Source organism: Cebidichthys violaceus, unplaced genomic scaffold (genome assembly GCF_023349555.1).
Source record: "Cebidichthys violaceus isolate CVI_PGR_0920_01 unplaced genomic scaffold, fCebVio1.0.p SCAF_16, whole genome shotgun sequence".
Lineage (NCBI taxonomy): Eukaryota > Metazoa > Chordata > Actinopteri > Perciformes > Stichaeidae > Cebidichthys > Cebidichthys violaceus.
Genome location: NW_027176329.1, coordinates 11,226,108 through 11,253,936, shown reverse-complemented (window position 1 = coordinate 11,253,936; position 27,829 = coordinate 11,226,108). Strand labels below are relative to the sequence as shown.

Genomic DNA, 27,829 nt, shown 5'->3' with positions numbered 1-27,829 from the left:
GACCTGTAACACTTTTAATTATGGCTTTACAATATTATACAAAAAAAGACTTTGATATAGATCAGAATCAGAGGCGACAGAATTCCCCTTTCTATCACATAATGTCTAGTTCAGCTTTTATAGCATATACATAGGCAGCAAGCTGGAACTTCCTGTTCTCTCTCTCTCTCTCACACACACACACACACACACACACACACACACACACACACACACACACACACACACACACACACACACACACACACACACACACACACACACACACACACACACACACACACACACTTTATTTTCCTTTCAGGCTAAATTTCTTTATTTCACAAATCATAGTCCTTGAGATACATCACCAGCTTTCCCTGCAGATCTCTGCCTTGGATGGCTTTTACTTTTCTTTGCTGTGGGAAATGATACGTGCACCTTGAATACCGTCCCACAGACATACTGTATATCCAAGGCCACCACGCCACCTTGGAAAACGTTTAAGTGTGCAGTCAAGAAACTATAAAGGGGGCTATTAGAGTTATTACCTGTCTTAATATATTACATTGGTCCCTTTTACCCTCTTTTCGAAATACAAGCTGTCCCTTTATTTCCTATACCTGAAATGTATTGTCAGATAAATAAAAATAAAAACGACACTGAATATATATCCTTTGATGTGCATAGATATTGATAAAGTGCAAATAGCATTTGGTTAAAAAAGCTTGTTTGTTTATAACTTGATCCAGTCTTTGAAGCATGTAGAAGAAAACAAATCAACCAGTCGCTGGTTTATAGTCATGCTGGTTCTGATCTGTATATGAAGTCCATCTCTGGTATCAGTTCTGTTTCATGTGATTTTCCAGTTTGCTCCTCAGTCACCCATTTCTGACGAACCCATAGCGGCCATGGCATCCACTGGAAGTTTCTCTCTCTCTCTCTCTCTCTCTCTCTCTCTCTCTCTCTCTCTCTCTCTCTCTCTCTCTCTCTCTCTCTCTCTCTCTCTCTCTCTCTCTCTCTCTCTCTCTCTCTCTCTCTCTCCCCCAGCTGCTCGGCTGTAATTCCTCTGCCGCCCCGGTGGGGGCAGCGTTTCTGCTGAGCTCTACTTCTCATCTACCATCAAGATTTCCTCGGGGATCTTCTCCTCTGAGTCGGAGCGATCCGACAGCTTGTCCAGGTACTCCATGTCGCTGAAGCGCTCGGCAACACACTGGGCTGTCAGGCGGGCCTCCGGATCGTGGTCCCAGCATTCGTCTATGGAGGCGCACACCATCTGGATGCCCTGCACGGGGAGCAGTGGAGCCCAGATACAATCAGTCAATAATACAGACCCGGGGCGAGCCTGACAGACAGAATATCATCACCTCGAGTTGAAGCGACCAACGTTCACGCGTATTTATGCGTGTCAATCTGGGTCTAACTAAAGCAGCTGGCGTGCAATAAATCCTTCCTTCATTCATTAAGGTTTTAATGCTCATTTAACATTCAATTTGTTTAAATGGAAATAATTAGGAGACTGCCTTTCACAATACTAAACAGAAATGCCACAAAGTACACAATTAAGCTTAAAGGTGCCCTGTGGAGTTTTCTTATAAAACAAAACAAAAGTTATGTTTACATTTAGTGTTAACAGCAAAACACATTGTTTGTGTCCTTGAGGTCTAACAAATGTGTTGAGTGCTTTTACTTCCTCGTGAAACACTTACAAATCCAATTCTTTACATCTTCTAAACTGTGTGTTTGTTTACATCTGTGTTTACTAGCTTGCAGGCTTCTTCCCTGCTGTGTGAAACCCTGGGCAGGAATATGGAGGTCAAAAAACTCAACAGGGTACTTTTACTGTGATAAAAAAGAGGCACTGCTTGAGCAAAATTGTCAAAATACGTACTGTGTCTAAACTAACCAACAACACAAACATATCCGTTTGTGTTGCTATCATTCCTGCTTTCCACACATTTATATGACATTAATGCGTAGACCTGTTCTGCTTCGGCTTTTATACCGCTTCATTTAAGAAATATGGAAGTACTGGATGAGACTATTTTACAAAGGTCTAGTGTGTAGGATTTAGTGGCTTCTAGTGGTGGGGAGGCAGACTGCAACCAACTGAATACCCTTCCACACCACTCCTCCCTTGAACTACAGAGAGAGGTCTTCAGGTACCGTGAAAACAAAAGGCTTACTGTGTGGTTGATCCAGCTGTCGGGAATCTCAGGTCTTCCTTTGTCTCGGAGGACGCTGTCTTTCATGCTCTCTACACACGGGTGTTCCCTCAGGTTCCCAAAGGGTGGCTCGTACTCTTTCACCTCTGCGCACACGCACACACACACAAAATATAGAAAAATGAGCCTGTGACCTTATCACACAGGTGAGCATTGGTTGTTTTATACAAGCAATACACTTTGAGACGGATTCCCATCTAGTGAAAGATACAGCTCTGTTGAATAGAGAGACGAGATCAGATGGCAGAGCCCCACAGCGCACACATCAACAACAACAACAACAACAACAACCGCCATTCAAAGAATTCACTGTGCGCTCAAAATTAAAACCGCAGGTTGCAAACTTTAAATAGCACCGAAGCAGCACAAACAACTAAAGAATCCTGTGCTGCTGATAGAGGGGCCGAGGGGAAGATTTGCTGAAGAGACACACTTATTATTATCACTTTTTTCAACGGGCTTAAAGTATCTCACCAACGCAGCTCTTGCTTTGTGTCAGCGCTCTCTTACACAACATAATCCAGAGTGCTCGTCAAAAGCAATTTACCAGTCGAGTTTACTCGGGCCAAGATTTCAAAGCAACCGGCGGGGAGGATATCGCCTGGAAACGGTGGGTCAAGAGTTTCCAAAGAAAATGCATGAATCGAATGCATCCTTCGAGTTAAACAACTAATTCAAAAAAATAGCTTTGAAGCGCGGAAGGCTCGTACAAAGAAAACACAGGTTTCAGTGAATCCACAGAGATAAGGAAAAGCCTTATGAGGCACAAGGCCGTGTGAAGAATGTTGAAGGGAACAGTTCAAGTGGATTTTCAATAATTAAAAGACGACCAGGACATGAAACAGCGGAGGACGCCTTTACAAAGACAGAAAATATGCCTTCAAACAGAAACAGATTACACAATTTCCACTTCTTTATTTTACACGGCTCTGAAAGCTTTTGTTGTTCCCTCACATGTGTTGCAATAATGTCAGAATGGATACCTTACATAACCCCCCTTTAGAAAGACAGATATGTACTTCTAGAGTACATCAATTGTGGTACATTGTTACTTTAACTGCGAGCTTAAACACGGCCAAGTGAAATGAGCCGTGTTGTTGCACAATAACTCTCAATGACCAGTTTTTACTCAAGAAGTCAGACTTGTGTAACTAATGACTCACAGTGATGGAGGGAATCGAAAACAAATGTGCAGTGTAACAGTGAAACTTGTTACAGTGAAGCGCTGTAGCTGCTGTTTAGTGTCATAGCAGGGTAAACACAGGTGTAATGACTGACATTAATTACAGCCCTGTTCCATTCAGGTGGGCCAGGCTGCTGGTGTTGTGCAAGCTGGCTCACTGGAACATACTAAATAGAATGGGACCATAATTAATTTGATCAATTTCACCTGTGCTTTCCCTGCCACGGCATGTCAAAATGGCTGCTGTGTAAAGGGTCTATTAGTCTACTGCAACTTGGAGTATTTGACTTGATTTGGATATCGCATCTACATTTTATTTCAGTAGAACCTGCTCCTGTTGCTTTGTCAGTTATCATTTCTTTTTTTAAAAGCTGGACACGCCCCCTTTGAGCTCTCAAATACTCAAAGAATACACATACAAGGCAATCACAGTCACTGATTGTGCATTTAGCCGGTGGATTATACTTGGCTCTAAATACGCACACGCTGCAAACATAAACTGAATGAAAAGCACGGTGCACATCTGTCATAGGTGAATCTATATTAAAAAAATACATACAACTGTTTGAAAAAGTGCAGACTACTACTATAGACCTTCCACTTCTCAGTAGGATGAACCAGATGACAGTCTCATTTCACCCTTTTAAAACATGTTAAAGAGGCTCACAGGAAGTTATAACGCCCACAGACAGGAATCGGAGGCTTCTGGGACGCAGACTGTTGCAACAGAGGACTCTTTTCAGAGGCTGAAACATCTTTTTTTTTGTTCAGCTCTGGTTTGGTAAAACATAAACACACCCAACCGTCAGTCCATATTTAGTTTTGACAGCTCAGAGCGAGTGTTTAACTGTGTTCTGGACTGAAAAATCCACTTTGGGCAAACGTGTTTACGTGTTCATCTCCAAACAATGGGCCCAAAATATATGAATCATACTACCGAGCATTTTGCTGTGCAAACAAAAGTGTGTATTCCAGGATGGAAATATTGGCCAATCCGGCTCTAAAAAGGAAAAGGTTTTTTTTTTTTTTTGAGGCAAACGTTAAATTAAACTCTCAACAAGCAAAAACTATTGAAAAACACAACACAGGGAGAGCCAGGGATGCTGCGGTTTGCAAAAGTCACACAGTGCATATTGACAAGATTTCTGCGAAGCAATATAACAAGTTGAGCTCAGTAACAATGAGGAACTTACACTACGTCTCCCACGACAGCTGACATGTAGTGATGTGAATTTTGCAAAGCAAGCACATAAACCACCCTAAATGTCTACTCTCCGTGCCAGTCGTCAGCCATGCCTGTAGGAACTGTCTGGGGATCTGCAGCCAAAAGAAATTCTGTTAAATTTAGCTACTATGTGAGGAACTCTATGACGGTACAGCCATGTTTCCACAGCTAATGGCTATATGGCTTCTTTCAGGGAGTGGTCACATGCTGCACTGATGCTGCTTTGATTATGGCTCTAAAAGGTCTAGATATCAAGGGTCAAACTGCACTAGCAAACCAAAAAAAAAAAAACACAAACACAAACCATCCTAAATGATTACAACAAAGTTGAGAGCAAGCTATAGCCACACCAGCATCTGATATTTATATTCTGCTGCCCTTCTGTCCACTCAACAAAGCATAAATATTGAAATAAATAACAGAAATCCTGTCACACATCAATAATGCAGAAAAGAAATGAAACACATCGGCACAGAGTTTGCCAGGAAATAAATTACTAATGTGATCACAACAACATTGTCTGTTTCCCAAAAGTCTGTGTGAGTCTGCAACAACAGCCTGACTAATTCACTCCCAGCAGCCTCTGCTGGCTTTCATTAGGCTGCGGTGGCTGCGACACTTGTTTTGTGTAACTCACAGGTTGTTAAAGTCATTTAGTACAGATGTATGTGCATTACGCGTTAGCAGAGCTTACGTTCGAACATATGGCATCGACTTAGCCTGGATGCTTACCCTACCATTAACTATACATGCCCTCGCCTTCACCTAAACCCATTAAAGGCGACAACTATTTCAGCTCGTGCTGGACGCAACCTCGGTGAAATTCTAATTGGGAATACACATTTTGTCCCCGATTCATCCACAATGAAGTGGTTTGATATTCTTGAAATTGTCCTCAAATGTGGATCATGCCACCACCCCACACACACAGGACCATCAGGCCCTCCGGTCCTGGAGGAGGTGATGTTCTGACATCTGGAGAGCAGCTGCCTTAACCTCTCCTCTTCGCCGTCTAGCCCAACCTCTCCCTCTAGGGACCGAAGGCATTTCTCCGTCTGCAGCTCCACATTCAACATCACTACACTATTATTCCCCATACGCGGCTCCACCCGTCCGAGGTACATAGTCTTTCCAAGACCTAAATCTGGACCAGCTAAATTATATAGGAGAGACATTTTGGGGAACAGAGGCAGAGATAAAAAAAAGAAAAGAAAAAGAAAAGGCCTGAGCCTTGAATCCAGCTTTTTTCCTTCTCTGCGAGGTGTGTTGATCTCCGTTTCTCTCTCACTCTGTCTCCGTACTCTTGGAAGATAAAGAAAGCAGAGTGGCTCGTGGCTCATGGCTGGCTGACTGGCGCTGTCGACAGACGGCTGTATTCTTCTCGCCTGGCAGATCTCGGATCAGACCGCGGCCCCGGGAACTGTGACAGAGTGGCTACGTGGCTGCCTGCCACTGAGACGCAGAGCGCTGATCAGACATCTGTCTTCCACAGACACACACGGGGCAGGTGGCAGCGGAGACCAGAGGGAACCGGGGCTTCATCCCCAGCCGGTATGATGATGCCCAGGGACGTGTCACTCTGAATCTCTGTCTGTGTGCTCTGGTGTTCATATTTTGTCTCAAAGGAGGCTGAGGAGTTCTCAGGGTGTCATTAGTGACTCACCGACCTCCAGGGACAACTTGGCAACTTCGGGAAAAAACAAGAGGCCAGCAGCGGGAAACTCACAGCAGCTTTACTCTCATGGTGCTTCGAGTGCAGAATCAATACCACATCTCTGCCAGCATACGACCCACGTTTTTTTTTTTTAAGCTGCCAGTGAAGCAAAACCAAATTACTGCATCTCATTTACGCAGCTTCTTCTTTCTACCTTCCTCTATCAAGTCAGCAGGCCGGCTGTGTTTGTGCAACATTTGAACCTTTCCACATGAGAACGACTCCTTGGGCTTTGGCCAAGGTTTGAGAGGGTAACTTTTAAAACATTATCTGATACAATCACCTGTTAAATAAGTAACCAGTACCCTAATCCAAGTATCAAAATATAAAAGTGATATAATCTGATTACCTTCTGTTACTTTTGGATTACCTCAATAGCAAATATGCAAATAAAAACAAGAGAAAAGAGACATTTTGTATGTAAAGCAGAACAACAGTGAAAGTTCTGTCAGCTGTCAATGCAGCCATCATCCAAGGACTCAAATCATTTGGCAAATTAGTGTTACTGGATTATAATGTGGAGCAGCAGCTGAACCCATTCAAGCAAATCAAATTAACCTATATGCAAATTTCTAGGGCTGTACCGAATGTCGAAAAAAATGGGGAAAATATGATTATGTGTTATATCAAATGTAATTTACGGTGTTGCTAGATTGAGCGCCTCGTTTATACAGGCGCGTGTGAGAGACTTACGCCATCCCATTAATCCGTTACTCCCCAAGCCTGGTTTTGGGCTTAATGAACTACAGATTTCACCCCTCTGTCTCAGGGAGTAGGCGGATAGTGGATAGAGATATGGAGAGAAACACATGAGCTATTCCAGCTGCTTCTATCTTTTGTCACTATTCTGGTAGAGCGGTGGGACGGGTACCCCTCTGCTTCCACCACCCTCCAGTAAATCTACGCTCGGCTGTCCTCCCAGTCTGTCTTTGCCGGCATGAGTAACGCTGGATGGCTGTCTGCAGCGTTTCGGTGCAGTGGGAGGGTGATTAACGGCTGCCTCACCTGCCCAGGGGTAGGAAGAAAGAGACAGAAAAATGTCGAGACACAGAGCTGAAGTTTTATGGGCAGGGACACTCAGAAGAACATTTAAACTGGGTCTTAAATAATGTTTGCTGCCGTGTACAGTGTTTCTGTTTGTCTAGATCTCAATAAATGTAAAGTAAGGGAATGAAATAAATGAACGGAGGAGGATGAGTCGGATGAATAAAGCTGTTGTCCCTGAAATCCCTCAGGAGGAAACCACGAGAAGCCACACCAACTCCGCCTGGATTCGTTTAGTCCATCTCTACCACCATGTATCCTGTCTGGTCCGCTCTCGAGAGACACTAGCTGCAAAACATCCTCATAGAAAGGAGACATCCATATTTACAACTTTAGCCTAAGAACAGTGTGCCGCGGGGGCCGTGTTCTTTGCAAAACAGGAAATAGTCTATTTTCTTTTCAAAAAGGTGTACCCAAAGGGCACATATATTCCTGCTGCTGGGAAAGAAAAGCAGAGGGGGACTGTGGGTCCCTCTGTCATGTTTTCTCTTCAGAGCCCTCTTGGGCAGCGTAACTGTGCGATACACTTTAAGGAGGGCCCCCCCACAGGGGTGGTCGTGGGGGCAAAACAGGAAAACGGCAAAGTAGAAGCGCTCATGCCCGAACCCGGCTTTCAATCACCGCTGTGACACAATGGAGACGGGAGCAGACACAGAAACAAACTGGACCACAGAGACACCAACAGGAAGTGAAAACAAACGACTCGAATGTCGACATGAAATACTGCCCTGTGGTTTTTGCCTTCAGATAATCGCCCATTTCTATTATTTGCACATATCCTGGCCTTGTTTTCGCTACAGAATGACAAACACAAGTAACGGTACATTAGTAAAGTGAAGGCTGATCCTTGAGACTTCAACGAGATGGATTGTGCATTTGACACTTTCGGATTTTGTTCCCACAGTGATAAATGGGTCGCGGGAGACACACGCCCAAGTCCTGGCGCAGTGTTACACATCTGGTAGGTGAACTTGGAGTTGGTCAGCGAGCTCCGTGATTGGTAGAGCCGTCAACGGGCTCGTTTTCCTTGGAGGGCAATCAATTTTTCTTTTAGTATTTCTGAGGATATTTACAGGCTTCATAGGGGATTTCATCAATCAATCAGTGCTTCTATGGATTTCCTTTAGATTCAGCGGCTTGGGTTAATCTCTAATTTACCGGGGGAAAATTGGTTATATCTATTATTAACTAAAGGTCACATATGATGCTTACTGTGTGCACAGTGAGGGTACCATGCTACTGTATCAGGTTTAAAGCAGGAGTCCACAAAACACAATTGATCACTCAGAGGAGGGTGCTCTAGGCAGTCGAGTTGAATAGAATTAAAGGAATAGTTTGACATTTAGAAGAGACAATACCAGCAGCACTTCATTCTACAAACATGAGTGTCTGATGAGATCTTACCTCCAATTGCGTTGCACCTGGAGATGATCTCCCACAGTACAAGAGCCATGGAGTAAACATCGGCCTGTTTGAAAGACTCAATGTTTTCCAGGTTGATTCTGGACTCCAAGACCTCTGGGGCCATGTACCTGGCTGTGCCCACCTGAGAAAAGACGGGGGTGAAAAAAGATTCCCATGTCACTGAAATCCACGATGCCACAGAGGAGTTGTTCAGCTGAAAAAGCCCAGCTACGTAGTGCTTCTTAGAGAGTTATCTATGTGGCGGGGGGGGGGGGGGGGGGAATTGTGTGCCGTAGTAAGTCATCACATCATATTTATCTCAATCAAAACATGCTCGATGTAGAAAATAATTGGAAAAACAAAAAGGTAGCTCTGAGCTCAACAACACATCTCTTGTCTTCGCATTAATTACCACCTTGGAAATTGTGTTCACCGGCGTTTCCTCGAAATGCATTAAGGGCTTTACAACGCATTAGGTGTGCTGCGCAGCATGAGGAGAGGCCCTTTTTTATTATGAGTCATTTTCACTACAGAGACTAATATGACTCCGGCCTATTACATCAGCGTAATGAGTCTATCAAGAATCAATCAAGCTTGTTTTTCTTGCGACTATTACAGACCGACCACCTCAGAACACTTACAACATGATTTCCATCAGCGCTATCCATCTGGGGCCAAGATATAGAGGGTGCCAAATATTTAGAGAGGGTGTGATGAGGGCCAGAGATGAAAAGTTTGATTGATCGCTCGGCTCTGTTTGAGATATGGCAGGGCTTGGAATGGCCTGTGTCTGGGCCGCCAGCGCAAATTAGAACAGGAGAGGATTATTTTTTTAATATCTGAGGGGATTAAAAGCACAGTAAAACCAAATAAACCCCCTAAATTAAAGATTATAGGGCTTTACCTGCCCACTGTTGGCTAGCTCATCCACAGACAGAGCATTGTCCAGGCGGAGGGCGAGGCCGAAGTCACACAGGCAGCAGGTCAGGTCGCTTTTTACCAGTATGTTGGAGCTCTTAATGTCCCGGTGCGTGATAGGCACCTTGTAGCGACCGCAGGTGGTGTGGTCACTGTGAAGGTGCGCCACCCCGCGCGCCAGCGAACCCCCCAGCAGCCACAGGTCGTGCCAGCTGACGACGTGGTGAATCAAGAACTCTTGGAGGTTCCCTCGTGGCTGGTAGGCCGTGATCAGCCAGCACTGCCTCTGTGCCTTTCTGTCCTCTGCCGTCAGGAAGTGAAGCACGTTGTCGTGTCTCAGGTCTGCGTCCGAGAAAATGTCCTTCTCGTTCTTCCAGGAGGCGTACTCCTCGTACTGGAAGATCTTGACGGCCACCGTCTCGAAGCCCTGCTCCTCGCTGACCGAGGAGCCCTGCTTCAGCTTGGCTTTGTAAACTTCTGCGAAGCGTCCTTTCCCGACCTGGACGTCCAGCTCGATGGGCAGCAGCTCCGTGTTGTGGTTGAGGTTGTTGGCGTGCGTGGAGCTGCTGTCCGAGCCCTCGTCGTCTATCATGATGGCATGAGCGTCGCTGAAGTCCCGGCGACCCCTCTTGCGCTTGGAGCTGGCTTGCCGCTGGCGGTAGACCCGATAGCAGTAGAAGGAAGTGACGACGACGACGGCCATAACCAGCAGAGGCACCAGGCTCACCAAGATGACCGCCACCACCTGGGAATCCATGTCTGAAGGAAGCAAAGCCAAAGGGATTAAGATGATGAAGACGCTCACATTTCTATAGACGACTTTGAAGAACAAACCAACAAAGAATCATCCCACAACTCTGCTGCAACATGTGTGATACACAAGTGATAATTTGTCAGTGTTGAGTTTACAGATTTATTGTTCTGCTTCCAAGTTCCCCAAAACAAGTGATGGAGGTGAAACAGACAGTTTAAAAAAATAATCTCTGTTTTGTAGCTCAGAATTTGCTCTTTTCAATTTATCACATGATCTTAATATGTGACATTCTTTAAAAAAAGACCACTGGGCAAACTCCACCTGCTGATCAAGATCATGCGATGTGATCAAAAGCTCCAGAACAGCAACCATACGGAGGTTATTTTGTCAACCACAATGGTTATAGTTCAAAATAGGTTTCAAAGAGTGTGAGATTTTCCACTTGTGCTTTTTACAGAATAAGCATTACTATTAAACAATCTGTCTCCCAAAATACAAAAGCAATCCATCTCAAACTGTCTCCGTAACAGCATCTTATGTAAGAGTAAAGTAATAATCTCAGAGCAGCAGAGGAACCTGAGCCGTCCCAGTGGAATGTCTATAAGCATCACAAAGCTAAAGTTAGCGTCTGGGCCCTGACCCTGTCCACCACATATTGTGTCTCTTTATAGTATTCTTATAATTTGTGTGTCTGGGAGCTGCTACGCTTTTGGCTAACAGTGAAAGTTTATGCTTGTGCTGTGTTCATGCTCCAGTTTTTGAAGCAGCAGTCATAAACAGACCTGTAAAAACTATATCACCAGACACAACATACTAAACAAGAAAAACCCCAATTGGTCCACAGTTTGATGAGTTCTAAATTTAAATCATTTATATTGTCTAGTTGCTAAACTGCCTGCCACACAACTTTCCTAAATATTTTACAATTAGCAGCTACTACGGTGAGACAGGAATAGCTTCAAAGCAAAAATATGCTCACATTTTTCCTATTTTGCTTAAGAACTGATTTTCATTTTAGAGGGAAGTGAAGATGTGAGGAGCAGAGTCGGCCTGAAATAAGGGAGGACGACGAAAGGGGAAGGCATCTAGCGGACTAGCCAGTCAATCCCTCTCGTTTTTTTCTCTAAACAGGAAACCACATGTCTGAAATCCTCAACATGGCCCCAGCCAGCAGTTTGTTTTTATTTTCGTAGAGTGAGAAACTATTTCTTGCAACAAACCTGTCACTGTGCCCCTCGGACTCTCTCTGCTTTGGCCAAAACCCTCACTTAAAGGAATACTTCAGCCCCAAAATGACCATTTCAATATCAATTATTCACCCCGTGTTACCTCGAATTCTTGAAGAAAACTCAAGAAACTGTCTCGCATGACTCCACTGTGAATGAAGAATCTTCTATGAATGGCAATACCTTAATCTTAATCATAAATTTGGGGGATTGCGAGGCTTTCACCAGCTGGTTCAACGCCCTGAATTTAAGAATTTCCTTAAGTTGAATGTTTTTGCACCGAAACAATGTTTGTAAAGTTAAGGAACTATTAAAAGAAATAGTTTTCCTTCTTCAGAGAAGATTGTTAAAAACCCCTTATTTGTCAGTTTAATAAGTTGTTTGAGACAGGAGGCAATTAGCTTAGCATAAAGACTGGAAACAGAGGGAAACTGCTAGCCTGGCTGTGTCCAAATGTAACAAAATCTCCAACAAAATAAAGCTCAGTGACTTCAGAAACCAGAAAATCATTGCTCCCGTTGGCACATAGCCCCATGGAGAAACCGTTAATTGATATTTTTGTACCGGCAGATGGACTCTTTTACCTTTGAACAAAGCCATTTCACCGTTTCAGTACTTTATGCTAAGCTAAGCTAACTACAGCCAACATCATGTTCTCACATTGGTTTTCCTTTTGTATTCTTCTTGCCATTTCCAATAGTTTTCGTCAATGTGTTTCTGGTTCTGTTAAAAACACCCTCGGCCCACTCGTCAGGGCAGCGCATGGTGTGCAAAGAGGGTTCACCGTTACCGTGGCAACTCTGAGGTATTTCAACTGGTATGTGACAAACAACTAAGTCTTTCCTGTTTCTTAAGTAACGGCTTTCCTAAATGTATCCCTCAGTTATGGGAAAAAGAGTAAGTGAAGGCTTAGTCAGAAAAACTGTTTGTACATTGGGACACTGGTCACTAGAGGAGGAAGTAGTACATTCTCCCTAATTTACTGGCATTGTCCCTTTGTAGTTTTTAGCTGGAGCTCCTTTATTACTACACCGTCTCATGTTAGTCACAGACAGTGCACAGACATTCTCGACGGTAGAGGAATGTATTTCCATTACGTGGTTTGGACTGGGCAGATGCTTTCAATTTGGCTCTCTGTGCACAGCCAGGTCTCAGAAGTGTACCTCTGTGTTATTATTGCCTGGATGCTGTAGTCAAAATACATCTGATTCCGGGGCCAGTGTTGTAACTGGAGTCTACAAGCTAATGTCTCCCAAACCTGTTTGTAATCATGTATCTGGAGAGCACTACAGTGCACACGTGTTTGCATTCATGCATGACGCCTTACATGACAAGCTGAGAGAAACTGGCATTATAACATTAGGCCTGCCAGGACTATGACGTTACCATGTTATGCTGTACAGATGTAAGCACCAAGGAGTCCCATCTTTGCATACATAAAACAGTGTTACTGGACTATTGCTTCACTGTTGAGGAATGCGAAAGAGATGGACACAATAAGGAACTTATGTAACGTTGTACTACTTACAGGAGTATGAGTCAATTGTGGGAAATACACAAATTTTCTTTGTGTTAAATGAGAAAAGGGAAATGACTCTCATGTCTGTCTGTTCAATGGAAGGCCAGCCAGCAGCTATTTGGCTTAGCTAAGCTAGCGTCACATGCTAAAGTCTTTATGCTAAGTTGCTGTAGCTCCATATTTAACGGATTCAAGTATTCATTTAATCTCAGGAAGGCTTGAAAACTACCTTTGCAAAGATGCGCCATATTTTTCTCGCAAGCCAATCAGAGCAGGACTTTTTCGGAGGGAGGGCTTAAAGAGACGGGCCCTAAAACGGAGTGTTTCAGACCGACAGTAATTACAGGTATATTCAAACAGACAGTATGAGAAAAATTGTGGTTTTTTTAAACAACAAAAGCATGAAAACATGTTCTAGTAGAAACCCAAAATACAAGTATGAACCTGAAAATGAGCATGATATGGCCCCTTTAATGTGGTGTGTCCGGTGCACTATGGATTTTACCAGATCACAATTATATTATCTTAAAAGGCACAATCGAAAAGAAAATACATTGGTTTAAGAAACTCACTAGGCTCAAGAGTGTTTAAAAACAAAGGATTAGTGGACAAAATAATTGTGTATTAACTTACAGGAGTTGAAGAAGATGTGATCGTTGCATTCATCCTCAGAGCAGGAACAGATAAAGAACTGTGAGTCCATGCCCTTTCGTTCTTTCATCTCACACTTGCTGTTGTTGTAATCCTCCAGGACCAGGCCATGCAGCTTCTGAGATCGGCTGTGGCAGACTGTATCAATGGTGACATTGTCATCATCTTTCCTTCTCCTTGGAAAGAGAAAAAGGACAAAGAAAATACTGCCATTTACTGGACTGTCTTTGCTCAATGTTTTGGCAATAAAGTCCCCTTTTCAGATATATGTACTATTGTGTAACAAGGCAATGATGGCAGGTCTGCAGTTGTGCAAATATTGCGATTTTTAAGCAGTACAGTGATAAAGTGGGAACTGTAAATGGGATGTTTGTCTCTTGCAGCAGTCCATGGTCTCAGCAATATGTAAATTACTCCAATACAGGGGTCACATTCGCGAACGGCGAGATTCTTCAAATACCATTACAAACAGGAAACAAGGAAAACCCTGAACACGCACAAATACACACATCTAAGTGTTGCTTCCCTGCTGGGCAGCGTTGGCAGTGCAGTTAAGAAGAGCATTTCAAAGAGGTACTGCTGTCCATGTGCCATTAGCTTTCTGCTGACCTCAGCTCAGAGAACGCCCAACAACATCGGCAATATAATGAGAAACAGTGGCACGGCTTTCAGCTTTTAATGCCGGCACAAATCTGCCTCCTGCTGCTTCTCACGTTCCGAGTTGGATTCGCTGCTGAATGATGCATGTTTACGGGCTCGTGTGCTGTTGTGATCCAGCCGACGGTCTTCAGAACGCTGACTGACAAAGTGTTCAAAGGAAAACGTCAAATAAAGAAAAACATTTCAGGGCTCCAGGGAGGAAATGAAGAGAGGACGATTTGATTATTAAAAGAGCATCTATTGTGCCCTTATTTCCTCATGTCTTTGTTTGTACCCGTACAGTGACCCAAGAGGTGGATCATGTTAAATGCTCCTTTCACTTTAACTAGACTCAACTAAAACCACTTTCATAACCCCGGCTTTGATTCGTAGAGAAATGTGAGTTTAGATGAGTGGCTACTTACCAGATACTGACACACACATCTTCGTCGTTGAGGCAGATGGACGTGATGTCACAGTTCGCCTTGCAGCTCCCTTTACCTGTGCAGCTGGTGGGCTGCTCATCACAGAACTTACACAGCCTTCGTGGCTTCATTATATAGGCTTCTGTTGAAAAAAAAAAAAAGAGGAGAACTGAGAGAGGAAAGACGGTGAGTTGGGTACACAAAAAAGGTTCAGTGGGCTCTGTAAAAACAAAAAACAGACTCAAGCTCATTTTCTTTTATGGTATTGGGTTGACTAGGCAGCATTTGACATTAAAAAGGACAAACAGACCACTCAGGTACTGTTCATACTTATCAGCATGAAAAAGTTCAAATCTAATTAAAGGGTGGGAGTCTTTTGGAATTTGATGATAAGTAGATGCAGATATTCAACCAAACCACTGGAAAATCCAAACTATTTCATCCTGGGGGAGGGGGGGGGGGGGTGGCTAGATTTTCCCCTCTGAAGTCGGAACAATAAGAGCAGCGCACGGTGGCATCCACCTCCTTTGGTCTTGTTCAGACTTGACTACCGGCAGGCAGACCCGTATCAGTGAGACAGACGGGATTGTGTGATGAGTGCCTGTGGGTTTGATAATCATCTAAGGAGACAACTGCCAGACAGGCAAGAACAACAAACAAAAGGAAACACGGATGCATCTCCTCGCTGAGGAGTCTCTGATTTGTCCCACCGATGAGTCGGCGCCCCATCTAGAGAGGTGTTCAAAAAGATCAAAAAAACAGGGGGGACGGCATTATGTATTGCTGTCTCTTTGTGTTTGGAGAGAGACAGAAAGGGATGTGTGTACGTGTTGGCGAGTGTTTGTATTAGTACAGAAACTCTCTGACCGCAGTCCTTTCATTGAGAGGCTTTTAATGATAAAAATGTGTCAGGCAGCATACCGCTGTTTGGCACAGAAAGGAGAGACAGAGCAGCGGGAAAGGTGAACAATATCTCCCGACTTCTCCGATTTATTCCTTTTGCTCGAGGGAGTCCTCTCAGCCACACAAAAGTACGAGAGGAAAGTGGATCTTGTGGCTTTAAGAGTTGGAAATGATCCTAAAAGAGAATATTCCAATTTCCCCAGGATCAATCTAGCACCAGTGAATGTTGAAGCATCATCAAGAAAAAATGTGTCTCACGGAGGATTTTGTGGGGCGTTTGTACAAGTGCACACAATGTGGACTCAAGTGGTATGATGAAGTTAGGCCGCTCGCTGAGAGTCTATTGAGTAAACAGAGTGGGAGAGAGTGAAAGACAAAGACTGTACTCTTTTCAGATCTTAAGGGTTCTGAAAGAAAAACCGAAATCAAATCTGCCAAATGGCAAAAAAACAGAGGAAGAGGAGAAACATGTGACAGAGTGCTGACATGTTTTGTGACAGCAAAAACACATAGCCACACGTCGACTGTACGCCGACTCCAAGTGCACAGGAAGTCAAACCTGTTCGTTGATGCGCAGCTTGTGACCAAACTGAGACAGAAAGTAGGTTAACATATACCCTCTGTAGTTTAAAGATCACCCCCATAATGAAGCATCGTGCGCAATGCATCTGAAACGTGTAGCCATTTGTGTAACGATGGCCCTGACAAGACTTTGATCACATGACCACAACGCAAGACGTTTTTCGAGGGTAAGTGAAAGCAGACAGCGAAGAAGTCTGTCCAGCAGTCTGTCCAGCATCCGTTCCGCCCCCGACTTCACACCGTCTCGAGAGAAAGGTGCTGTGCATGTGCGAAAAGCTCTCGCACAAAAAGCCTACTGTATAATTTTGACCCAAATCTGCAGGGTGGTGTTAGACCTGCAGCAGAAATACTGTACAACCTGCAGTGCGGAAGAGCAGCATATCTAGAGCAGTGTACGTCGACCCGTTCCTGTGCCGGATTGAGATACTTTCACAGGAATCCTAGCAGGATATTGCAGACGGGTATTGCTTTTCTGGCCTCGTCTTCACCGGGAGACTCCCACACAAATAAAAACATCAAAATATTACACTTGAACTCCAGACTAAACTTCTTGACAGGGCAATTTAAAACTCTGCCTGGCGGGTTTGCCGGGGTGTTTTGAAGTAAGTCAGCACAGAGGGGATAGTCCATCCCTGAGTGCTGGTGGTGGGAAGGTGGTTGAGCCGGAGTAATTATATCATTAGAGCAACTCCTCTGAAAGAGCATGTCATTTAAACCCAAGGGGGGCGGGCAATGGAAGGGATGAATGCTAGTAATTGTCACCCAGGGCTACATATAATTGCAGAGAGGGGGGAAAAGAGGATTAAGGAGCAGCCAAAGCCACTTGGTGCCGCCGGGACTGAGTCTGAGACAGATGAAGGTAAAACGCTGTCTTCCTCAGGGGGGCTGCTGGACCTGCTGTTAGCAATGTGGCTGCACATACAAAGATGGAGACAACACATCTGTGGCTTTAAAGGCTGTGACTTATGACAGGTGATGCCCTCAAATAATGTAGCATTCACAGTGAACAGCTAGGCTAACACATTAAAGGTTAGCGGTGTAAACAGAAATGTATTTACTTCTTATGTCAGTAGGACACAGGAATAGCAAACGTGCTTTGCAAGAACGAAAAAAGGCTTGTTGAATAAATGAGGCACTTAATTAAGCCTCGATAACTTTCGCACTTTTGGAGTTTCTGTTGTTTTTAATTAAATTAATTTGACTATTTGTAAAGTAAAGTGTACCACAGGCCCGTTAAAAACACCCGTGTAAACGACAGTGAGTATAATTTATCATATAATCCCAAATTAAAGCACTTAATAGCGCTCCTGACGCGTCATTGGCGCTCCACTAATCACCCCGCAGCTGTGACACAACGCAGCCGCTCCTTTGACAACTTCTCTCGGCGTAAAAAGTTCAACTCACCCGCCTCCTCGAGCTGAATACTACCGAAGAGTATCGCTCCACACCAAAAAGCGGAAAACCGAAGTAGCTCCATTGAGACACAGACTGTACACTCCCCTCTTTCGCATGAATTAGCCGAAGCCTTTGACACCGGGTTAATATCCAGAGTCCGCGGACTCTCTTCGGTCCGCCTGTTGCTTCACCCACTCCAAAAAAATTAAATAAACGCCTCTACGACTCCGGGTAGAAGCAGCAGAGTAAACACACCAGGCAGGACTTGCCCTATATGACTCACACAGTATGTGCACTTTCATGAAACAGGAAATCTTCAGAGGGGTTGGACAGATTTTTTTTTCTCTCTCTTCTTCTTCTTCTACTTCTCAGTCATGCTCGTGTGGCTCACACAGTCTTGAACCATGTCATTAAGAGGCTGAAACCCTGCAGAGCAAGACTTAAAATGACATGTTCTAAAATAGCTTAACCAGAAGCTTCACCTATAGGCTACAAGCGTATGTAAACTCAATGATTTACTTCAAAGCGGGCACACTGTCTACAGATCTTATTTAGAGCCGTCATCTCTCAAAAGAAAACTGCAGGGATCCTGCTCACATTTAATCTAAGTCTTCTACACATGTAGGTGTCCATTCCAAGTCACTAAATTACATTGAACCCTGTTTTTCTGTAGAGGTTCCAGACTCACAGTTAATCAGAGATGACATGAGAAGTGGTGAGAGTCACTCCATAGCTCTCGTTTTTTACATTTTTTTTATTGAAGACACACAGAGGTTAAGTCCACTCTAACACCCATATATTACCCAACTATTGCCGGGGCTTTGCCGACATGTGTTTTAAGCTCTGCATACTTGAGCTGTGATGTCAGGTTTCAGTCCTGACCCTGTGACCCCGTAGCTTATGACTCTCCACACAGGACGCCTACTCCTTCTTACTCCTCCGGATTTCAACTCCTTTGCTCGGTGAGTCTGTTTGAGTGTATAAGACGCTCCTCGTCACCTCAGAAGTTGCCTGAGACTCGTAACATTTTGTTTTCTTCAGAATCAAAGTAATCCAGTGATAGTAGTGTGTGCATCCATTGGTACATTTTAAACAGGAACTGAAAATAGCTAATTCTGTATACTTTTAATAATGCCAACTGGCCAAAATGTAAACAAATTTAGGCTTAAATATAGGCTTTGGTGGAGTTTTTTAGCCCATTTTACTGACCCCATTTTACTTTTGGCTCTGCGTGGGTGTGCACTTGTTTGCTCGATACTGCATGCCAGGCAGCCGTTCAACACTGCAAGATGGGGTCCAAGCCACAAGGTGGAGACCCGACAGCGCCGTGAGCCCAAACCGGCCGTTCCCCACTGACCTCAGTACATGTGGGCTCCCAGAGGGTCACAACATCCTGCTCACTGACCACAACACCCAAACAAACGCCTTTATAAACTTCATCTACCTCAGTTCAACAGGAAGCACACGTCACCCCCGTGTGCCCAGGCGTATTTAAACATGATCCTTTTTTTAGTGTTACTTCATGTGCCTCTTTCACTGTTACTTTTAGCTTTCCCCCTGCACAAGTCTCCCAGTGTTCCTTTGCCTTTGAACATCCCCCTCCCCTCCCCCACCTGAATGCACAAACACAGATAAACAAGCGGCAGGCAAACATCCTGAGTGGTATTATGCTCAATAGCAGGTGCTTGGCGTTCCTGTAAACTGCTTGGGTCAAGTGGAAAGGTAAACAGAGCGAGCTGATGACAAATCTCTGGAGGCATGCCTCGAGATAACACCGGTGGCAAACAAGCGCCGTATGCGACACATTACAAAGTGGATGTCAAGTCTCTTTGCACCAGTTCTCTGCATCTCTGTAGGAAGAAACGTGGCAACACGCCTGCAGTGTCCCTCCCACACACAGTATTATATGCATATATTGTATGTCTATTTCATATAAGATCTCTCTCCCGCACGTGTCAACTTGAGGTGTCAACTTGAGGTGTGCCACAAAAGGAGATGATGCATAGGAATAATGAATCAGTCAGAGCTGAGGCAAGTATTGGAAAGTTAGAAAGACGCTGAATTGCAGTTAAAAACAGTGAATGTATTATTTCAGCTCCCATTCTTATGACATTTTACCTGGACAATAAGTCCACCAGAGTGTTTTTAGATTATATGTTAAGATGTTCTGTTTAAAAAGAAGATTATCGTTTTAGTTTGAAGCTGCATGGCACTACAGTCTTCCTACTGTAGGAGATTCATGCACACCCTGTTCTTAGTACCTAAAATTATACGGTAGCACAAGGGATGCTTGTGTTTTGCCCTTTTTACAGGTTACTGTAAAATGAAAGTGCTGAGCTTTAGATTACACATGAGAAATGAAAAGAACTAATTATAAAGCAGGTTTATTCACCTTATTTATAGTATTGCAGACCTTATTTTTTTTAAATATTATGTTGCAAAAGGAGCCAGGGAAAGATAAACATCTCACAAAATATGAAAGCGGTAATTGAAATAAAAAGGAAAAGGTAAAGGAAATTGTTGGTATCAGTTTGACAGGTCAGTGTGTCTCCACATTTTGTCAGAACAAATCAGCATCTGCTTTTAAAGATGCTTTAAAGCAGGTGAAATATGATTATGATTATGATTAATGATCTTATTTTTTTCAACTGGGTAAAGGAGTCAATGCCCACTGGATTTTAACCACAGTCATTAACAGAAGAAGTCTGCCCCTCCAGGTGACCTTGAAGGCCACTGATTTAGAAATGTACCTTTTAGATCCACTCTCAACTCAGAAGGGTTGATCACTGATTTGCTGATGATTGGTCCGCTGGCTGTAGAAGCAAGTCAGCAAGCTGCTGGATCACTGCGCCCACTGCCAGCCAGCCACCTCACGCCGTTTGTCTATGTGAACCGCTTTCAATCAGGACATGGTTGCAGGATAAATTGCACAAATAGAGCTCACACCAAAGGAAAAACATTGCTAAACATTGCTCTTGAAGTCTCCCAAGCTCGGTATCTGCACAGCAGAGACAAATGTTATACATCTTGCAAATTGCTTGTGAGAATAGTGGCACAAAACAATCAGGTAATTTTAAAATAAATGCCTTCTTCAGTTACACTGCACATCACTAAGGGGACCCACCTCCACACCCGGAATATGAAAAAAAAAAAAAAAAACTTACAGTGCTTCTTTTGGATGTCAATCTGTCAGGTGAATGTGCCTCGTCAATCATACAGGTACCACTTTCATCCCCGGAGAGCTCACACAGTATTACAGTATCGCTACACAAGATGCAGGATAGCACAACTTTATTCTAAGGATTTAAGATGAATGCACATCCATCACAAGAAAGATGGGTAGTTGGGGGCAGGAAGTGAAAGGTGAAATCGAGGTAGTAATAGAAAGTTAAGAGTAAAGATAGAATGGTCTGTCTGACTTTCCATCCATCCATTTCTGTATTAGACACAGCAGTGCTTTGAGCTAACAAATGTTAGCGTACTTACAATGCTAACAAAGCTGATGTTGGTTTAGTGCGTTAGCATGCTAACAAATGCTAATTAGCACTAAACACAAAGTAGCGCTGATGCTGATGGGAATGTCTTTAGCATTGCAGGTATCAAGCAAAGTATTGGACAAATTGAAAGGGTGCTAGAAAATTTCAAAAAGTCAGGGTAGCGCCAAAGTCGTAAGAATTCATCCTTGGCACCATGAATGTCAGCATAAAACTGACTCCATCCATTGGGCTAGTTGTTGTTGAAACATTTCAGTTTGGACCAAAGTGGTGGGCCAACTGACATCCTGACCCTGGAGCCATACCGTCAGCATGGGTGGCTAAAATTTGTTTGAAATCCTCCCGAGCATTCATCTCACAACTGCAACTCATAAGAGGGCTATGAGTGACACAGCATGCATACAAACACATTTGAGTCAAACCCACAGAAGCGTGTAGGAAACCGGTCCGTGTACAGGAAAGATAGTGCTATTAAACACAACCCCCTGCTTCAACGCACGCACTCACACACAAATTCAGTCAAAGGGCAAAGAACTGAGAAAATCTGCCTCGACATGGCTTGCATGTGGCTTTGTGTGCTCACTCATATCGAGTCATTCACAATAACTCACACACACACACACACACACACACACACACACACACACACACACACACACACACAAATTGAATTGGCAGAGTTTTCTCTGTGCCATTGGTAAACCTAAGGAAGTTGCAATAGCCCATTCGGACAACAACAGCCTTTCTCTTTCATCTTCCACCGCTGTGAACGGGCTTCTTCTCCCGGCATTAGTCAGACGCTGTGAAGGAAGGGAAAGTTTATCTTAAACACGCCGAAGGTTACAACCTTTGGTATCACAACATGTTTAGGGCTATTGTTCTCTGGCAGAATATTAATAGGTGTCCCAAACTGTGCCAAAGCTGGTTTTAAAGGACAACACATTGGAGGGGGGGAATCAAACACGTGAGCAAACGCTGCGGCTGACAGCATGTGACAGACAACATCCTGTTTCTTGGTGTGGCTCATGTGGGGAGATGTGTCAGCAGTAAGGTCTCATGGGATCCTCTTATCTGTACACATGCTTGGACTGTATAAGCCTTATATATTGACCATTATGTATTCAGATATAAAGTGCACTCTCACCAAACCCAAACTCTTCAATTCAAAAGACCACAAAGCAGAAAAAAAGAGGAAAGGAAACAAACAGGCTAGCAAAAACAGCTTTCTGTAATGTTTGAAAACCATCTCTTTGCTTAGAGCACTAAGCCACACGTCAACCTTTTCAGTGGAAATACAACAGATATCCAAAGTGTCATGCTGCGGTCTGTGCAGTGTAGGGTTAAACAAGCCCTCAGCCTGTGTCCTGCCATCAGTCCCTCAGCCTGTAACTATTTCTGTGGTGGGAGCAGAGAGAAGATGATGACGATGATGGTCATGCCATTCACCAAACCTTGATTACAGGGAACGGACAATTTCAGCAAAGAGGGGGAAGATTTAGTTGCCCTGTCCCAGATTAAATGCTTCAGTATGAAGTCCCTATAATGTGGCTGGAGATACAGTTACACACACAAACTCAATCAAAGTGTGTGTTTTCTGCTGTGAGGGAGCGAACGCAGTATCTCAAAGAATGACATGCATACTAAAAAGGAAACATATGCACTGCATGCAATCCCTGGATTAATGAAAGCCATGTGAATCATAACGCTGTATGTATCGTATCACCGCGCTTTGACACAGTCACACATGACCAGGGGTGGAAAATAACTATGTAGTATTAAGTACAGTCTTGAGGTGAATATATAATTGCGTTTTCTTTTTAGGTTTTTGATGCTGAAGCTTCCCAGTGTTGTTCCTTATGTATTCAAATCAGAAAATTCACATTTTGGTCAAAGTAGCTATGTTTTAAAATCAATTTTTTTTTTTTCTCAAGCCCTTCTAAAAGCGTTTTTTCTCACGTGACCTGACGTAGGTTTCTGCATGATGACGCTGCTACATACACAGTACACATATATCCTTATAGTCGGTGTATTAGTAACTTAGATGGCGGTCCTCTCCCAGTTCAGAGAGGCACACAGGAGTACCCACACAAAAGCTAAGCAATGTACTGCTGTGGACGCCTAGTTAGTTTGGTTGCAAGGTGAAATTACTGTTTTGTTGCTTTGAAGCAAGCATAGGTAACGCTCAGGCAGCCCTTTCCAACGGGGAACTGAAGCCGCTATATCGCTCTTTTCAAAGCTACAAGTCTCCGTTATTATTATTATCATTATCATCTAATATAACTGATGAATCACATGTTTTATGGCCTGCAACTTTAATTTTAATGTACTTTACTTTACCTTCCAGCTGCAGCCGAAGCTGCCCCCCCCCCCCCCAAAAACAAAAACCCTCAGATAAACCGACTGCACACTACCTGCCATGCCAAGAAAGAAAACAAAACATTAGCGCCTAGAAGGTGAACACAGTGGAGCCTGATGTTTCCTCCAGGAAATTTGTGAAACACAGCTCAACACTTCCTCCATCACTGGTAATACGGAAGTGACTTTGACATGTCACAGTAAGAAAAGCACAGGTGCACATAACAAAATGATGGCTGAATTCCATTAGCTCCCTTAGTTTCAGGATCCTGGTATTGTGCATGCTGGCTCATTGTTACACTGCCATGACTTACTGGGGCACTTGAATAGAACTGAGACATTGTTAATGTCATTACTGTGTTTTCCTGCTGTGACAAGTTAAAATGCTCAGGTTGTCTGCAAGAGGAGTTTATATGTAAGAGTCCATGTTGCTGTAAGATAACGTGTAATAAGATTAGACTTCTGTGGCTCATACTGCCCTCAACTCGGTAAATGCAAAGGCTGCCAACACCAAGCTTTAGAACTGAAATGCCAGTTGTTCACTGGAGGCAGTCACACACAAACAGCATCCACCGATTCACAGTCGTCTCTTTGTGGGATGCAACTCAAAGATGGGATGGGCGGGGAGGGGCATGCATGCGGAAAAAAACCCAATGCTCAATGACATGCAACAGACCACACTCCAAATACGTTCGGCGAGCGAGCCCAGTGATCGTGGTTTCCCGAGAAACCCACTTGTAATAAACATTCAGAATCGGATATGTTAATGTCACGTCTCTACCCAGAGGGGCCATTCCAGGGTCTCTTGAGATATTGGTACACAAACATGAAAGCACTAAATTTGAGGATATCAAAACAACATTTACAAATATCACAGGCAAAGTTAAACTAATGAGTTGGTTTGCTGACAATCTTTTTATTTAAAATCAAATATTGTCCAGTCAAAGTTCCCCCTCTGACAGCGTGGACATTTTGATCACATATATATCTGATGATGAAGCCAACAGCAGCATCTGAATCATTAGAGATTTGTGTAAAGCTTCCTGTGATCTAACATCCCAGATGCTGTTTACCCACCAGTGCTAAAATGGAATTTTTAAGGGGTTTAAGGATATTCACTTGATAAAATATCAGCAGGAATGATTGACTCTTTGATATAACGCATCCTCTAATGACCGAGGCAGCCTGCAGCCTTACAAAGCCTTAGTCTCATTTTCCAACACTGCAGTGGGTTTCAGTCCACCTCGGGGCTCAGATCCCTCGCCACCTCTTTTTATTTTTTGTCATTCCGTTGCATGTTGTCCAGTACGCACAAACGCCATTAAAGATTAAATTAGATGCAAATGAACTCCTCAGCTATCTTGCACCTCACACGAGTTATTCGATAAACGCCGTATATTGAGGGAGACTTAACAGGCTCCTCTCCAACACTCCCTCCAGTGCTGGGTGCTCGGGGCCAGTGGGTACATGTTGGGTGTGCCAGCACAGGAAGCAGCACTCATCCTGTGCCACCTTCTGCTCTTGTTGCAGGCAGGAAATACCACCATGACCCGACACTGATAAGGACAAGGAGCTGAACCGCGGCCGCGTGGTAAACAGCGCCAGACAATAGAGGAACCATATACTCTGTGTTTACGTTTGAGAGAGTGAAAGAGATTGATAGAGATGGGAAAATGAAAAGGAATGTTTTTAGTTGGGTTTTTTTAAGTGAAAGGGAATAGTTTGTATGCCAACCCATCAAATACGGCAGCTTGATCAGTGGCCCTACGCGCCAAAACTATTGTGCTTCTATCAAATTACCCTGCATCTTGAAAAATGACGCTAAAGGGGCCACTGACCAAGCGTCTGTAGGTGACTAGCTGGGAGTGAGAATGTGTTGCGTGAGCATAAGGACTTTTAAAATATTTATCAAAGGAATACTTTGACATGTATGGATATGTGCTTATTCATTTTCTTGCTGAGAGTTAGATGAGAAGATGGATTTACACTCTTGTGTCTGTACCGTAAATATTAAGCCACAGCCAGCAGGCTGTTAGCTTAGCTTAGCATTAAGACTGAAGGGGAAACAGTTAGCCTGGCTCCGGCCAAAAATGGCGTACAAGCACCCCCCTTCATTAGCACGCTATATCTCGTTTGTTCAATCTGTACAGAAAACTAAGTTTAAAAATGGACGGAAAAATGGACAAACTACGCCTCAGCTAGAAATAGTCGGCCACATAACCACTCGTAACCATATGTGATTTTTACACACTTTTTGTGCACATTCAAATAAAATTTGAGTTATTGACAAACACACTTTAAAATGTCCTGCTTAAAAACAACATTACAGTGTGACATGAAGCAGTTATTAATTGTTTGTATGTTGTGTGAGATAAAATAAAGTGTTACAGAAATTGCATCATGTATGTGAATGTGGTCCAAATGTGTTCACTATCACTCTCGAAAAACTCTCAGCCAGCATTGGTCATTCTCTTGGCCCAGCGAGAACTATGTCAAATATTTTGAGATGCAGTTGAAATGCGTTGCTGTGACGCCAATGGATTTAATTTAACGCCTCATTCCAAGAGCTTTTCCTCGGCCCGGCGCAGTCATTTTCCCTCGCCGGTTTGTAAATTTACCGTGACTGTGAACATGCATTTATTTTCAGCCACTCCATGGAAATTGAGGCGAAGCTCAGCTCTTGTGGATGACTTTGATCATGGAAAACCTGCTTGCAATTTCTTCCTTTTAAAACAAACTGTGCATGACATAAAGTGAGATTGAATCTCTGCATGTTTCCTCGGAGCCTTTGCGTCCACACAGCATGCAAATGACAAGAAAATTACATCCCTCCTCTAATAGAGCCATTGTGGGCTTTGTTCAGTGCAGCCACTGTATTGCAGTTCCATATAGTGCAGCTAATGAGGCTCAGAACAAGCTGCTGATGGAATATCATAACATATTCTCCACTGAAAACAAGCAGCACATATTTACATTACATTACATTACATTACATTACAGTCATTTAGCAGACGCTTTTATCCAAAGCGACTTACAATAAGTGCATTCAACATTGGTAATCAATTTACAGATAACAAGGTTGAATCGATGCTTCCAGATAAAACAGATTTTTCTATTTGGACAAAGACATCAATTTCACATTTACTCATCAGATCTAATGAAGTTCACTCCTGCTTTTGGAGCCAACCACCTCTTTTTTCTTTGCCAGGTTCCCAGTGTGCTTGTCCAAACAGAGTGACTGCCAGCTTTCTCGCTGCAAGGAATTTCCTTGCAGAGCGCTCCCACCACCTCTCCTGACACCGGCATGATTTAGATATTTCAGGAAATCAGATTTAAGCGTTCAGATCTGCGAGAGTTTTTATTCATTCGTGTCTCTCCTTTTTTTTGCTTGAAGTTTATCAAGAGGTCCAATCTGAAATATGATGTTTTTCAGATGAACAACACTCTCCCTGAAAATATGGCCAAGGGATTAAGATGTTCCACCAGAAAACCCACAAAAAGATAAAAACATTAGGTAATAGTTTGTCAGTATCACGTTTTTATAATGTTCCAGTGATTTAAAAAGGCCAGAAACTGAATCAAAACCAAAGCAGTGATGCAGTGTTTGACAGATTATATAAATCAGAACCAACCTTACCTGGCCCTCTGTCTTTACTTTTGAAATCCCATCTTTCCTGTTTAGTTCTGCACCTGGTCGCATCAGCGACTGAGGAGTACAGCGGAAAGAAAAAGACTGTTTACTACATTGTGAAAAAAGGGTGTTACAACATAATCAGCTGCTTCATGCACAATACCAACACTGTCAGTGATGTGTTGGCCTTTGTTAAAACGGGTAACAGAACCAGTCTTTTCTTTGTAAAAGCTGCTCTCTCTCTCTCTCGCTCTCTCTCTCTCTCTCTCTCTCTCTCTCTCTCTCTCTCTCTCTCTCTCTCTCTCTCTCGTCTTTAAAGATCAGAACTGGAAGTGCTTTAAACGGTTCAAATGGTTGAACAAGAAATGAGTATTCATGACGTTTTCTTTCAAATGCAAGATTAAGAAATCCATGGTCGGAATTCAAAGCCACCAACATCTTACATTGAATTTGTAACATTTATACGTCTCTTTCAGGCAGCAGAGCAGACCAGCCCTCAGTCATAATAGATCAGCGGAGGAAGGTTTCCCTAAATGTGCTTTCAATGTGCTAAGATTGAATTC

General features: G+C 43.5%; 1 protein-coding gene across 2 annotated transcripts; it reads right to left on the bottom strand.

The window, feature by feature from the left end:
- On the bottom strand, positions 1-27,330 carry LOC137872793 (TGF-beta receptor type-2-like). Of its 2 annotated transcripts, none has more exons than XM_068711244.1 (7): positions 27,273-27,330; positions 14,907-15,048; positions 13,825-14,018; positions 9,679-10,451; positions 8,775-8,916; positions 2,166-2,290; positions 1-1,264 (listed from the first exon to the last, which is right to left on the bottom strand). In XM_068711244.1, the coding sequence occupies exons 2-7, from the start codon at positions 15,035-15,037 to the stop codon at positions 1,085-1,087; spliced, it is 1,545 nt and encodes a 514-aa protein (XP_068567345.1). In that variant the 5' UTR covers positions 15,038-15,048; positions 27,273-27,330; the 3' UTR covers positions 1-1,084. The 2 variants fall into 2 exon arrangements, with proteins under 2 accessions (XP_068567345.1, XP_068567344.1); XM_068711243.1 differs by lacking the exon at positions 27,273-27,330 and adding an exon at positions 17,796-18,043.
- Between the last annotated feature and the right edge of the window lie 499 nt (positions 27,331-27,829).

Bases quoted from the DNA above. Each gene is read 5' to 3' on its own strand.
- LOC137872793 (XM_068711243.1), bottom strand. From the start codon at position 17,868: ATGGAGCTACTTCGGTTTTCCGCTTTTTGGTGTGGAGCGATACTCTTC. The intron at 15,049-17,795 runs GTGAGTTGAACT...TTTTTTCAACAG, and splicing joins TATTCAGCTCGAGGAGGCGG to AAGCCTATATAATGAAGCCA. The intron at 8,917-9,678 runs GTAAAGCCCTAT...GTCTTTTCTCAG, and splicing joins AGCTAGCCAACAGTGGGCAG to GTGGGCACAGCCAGGTACAT.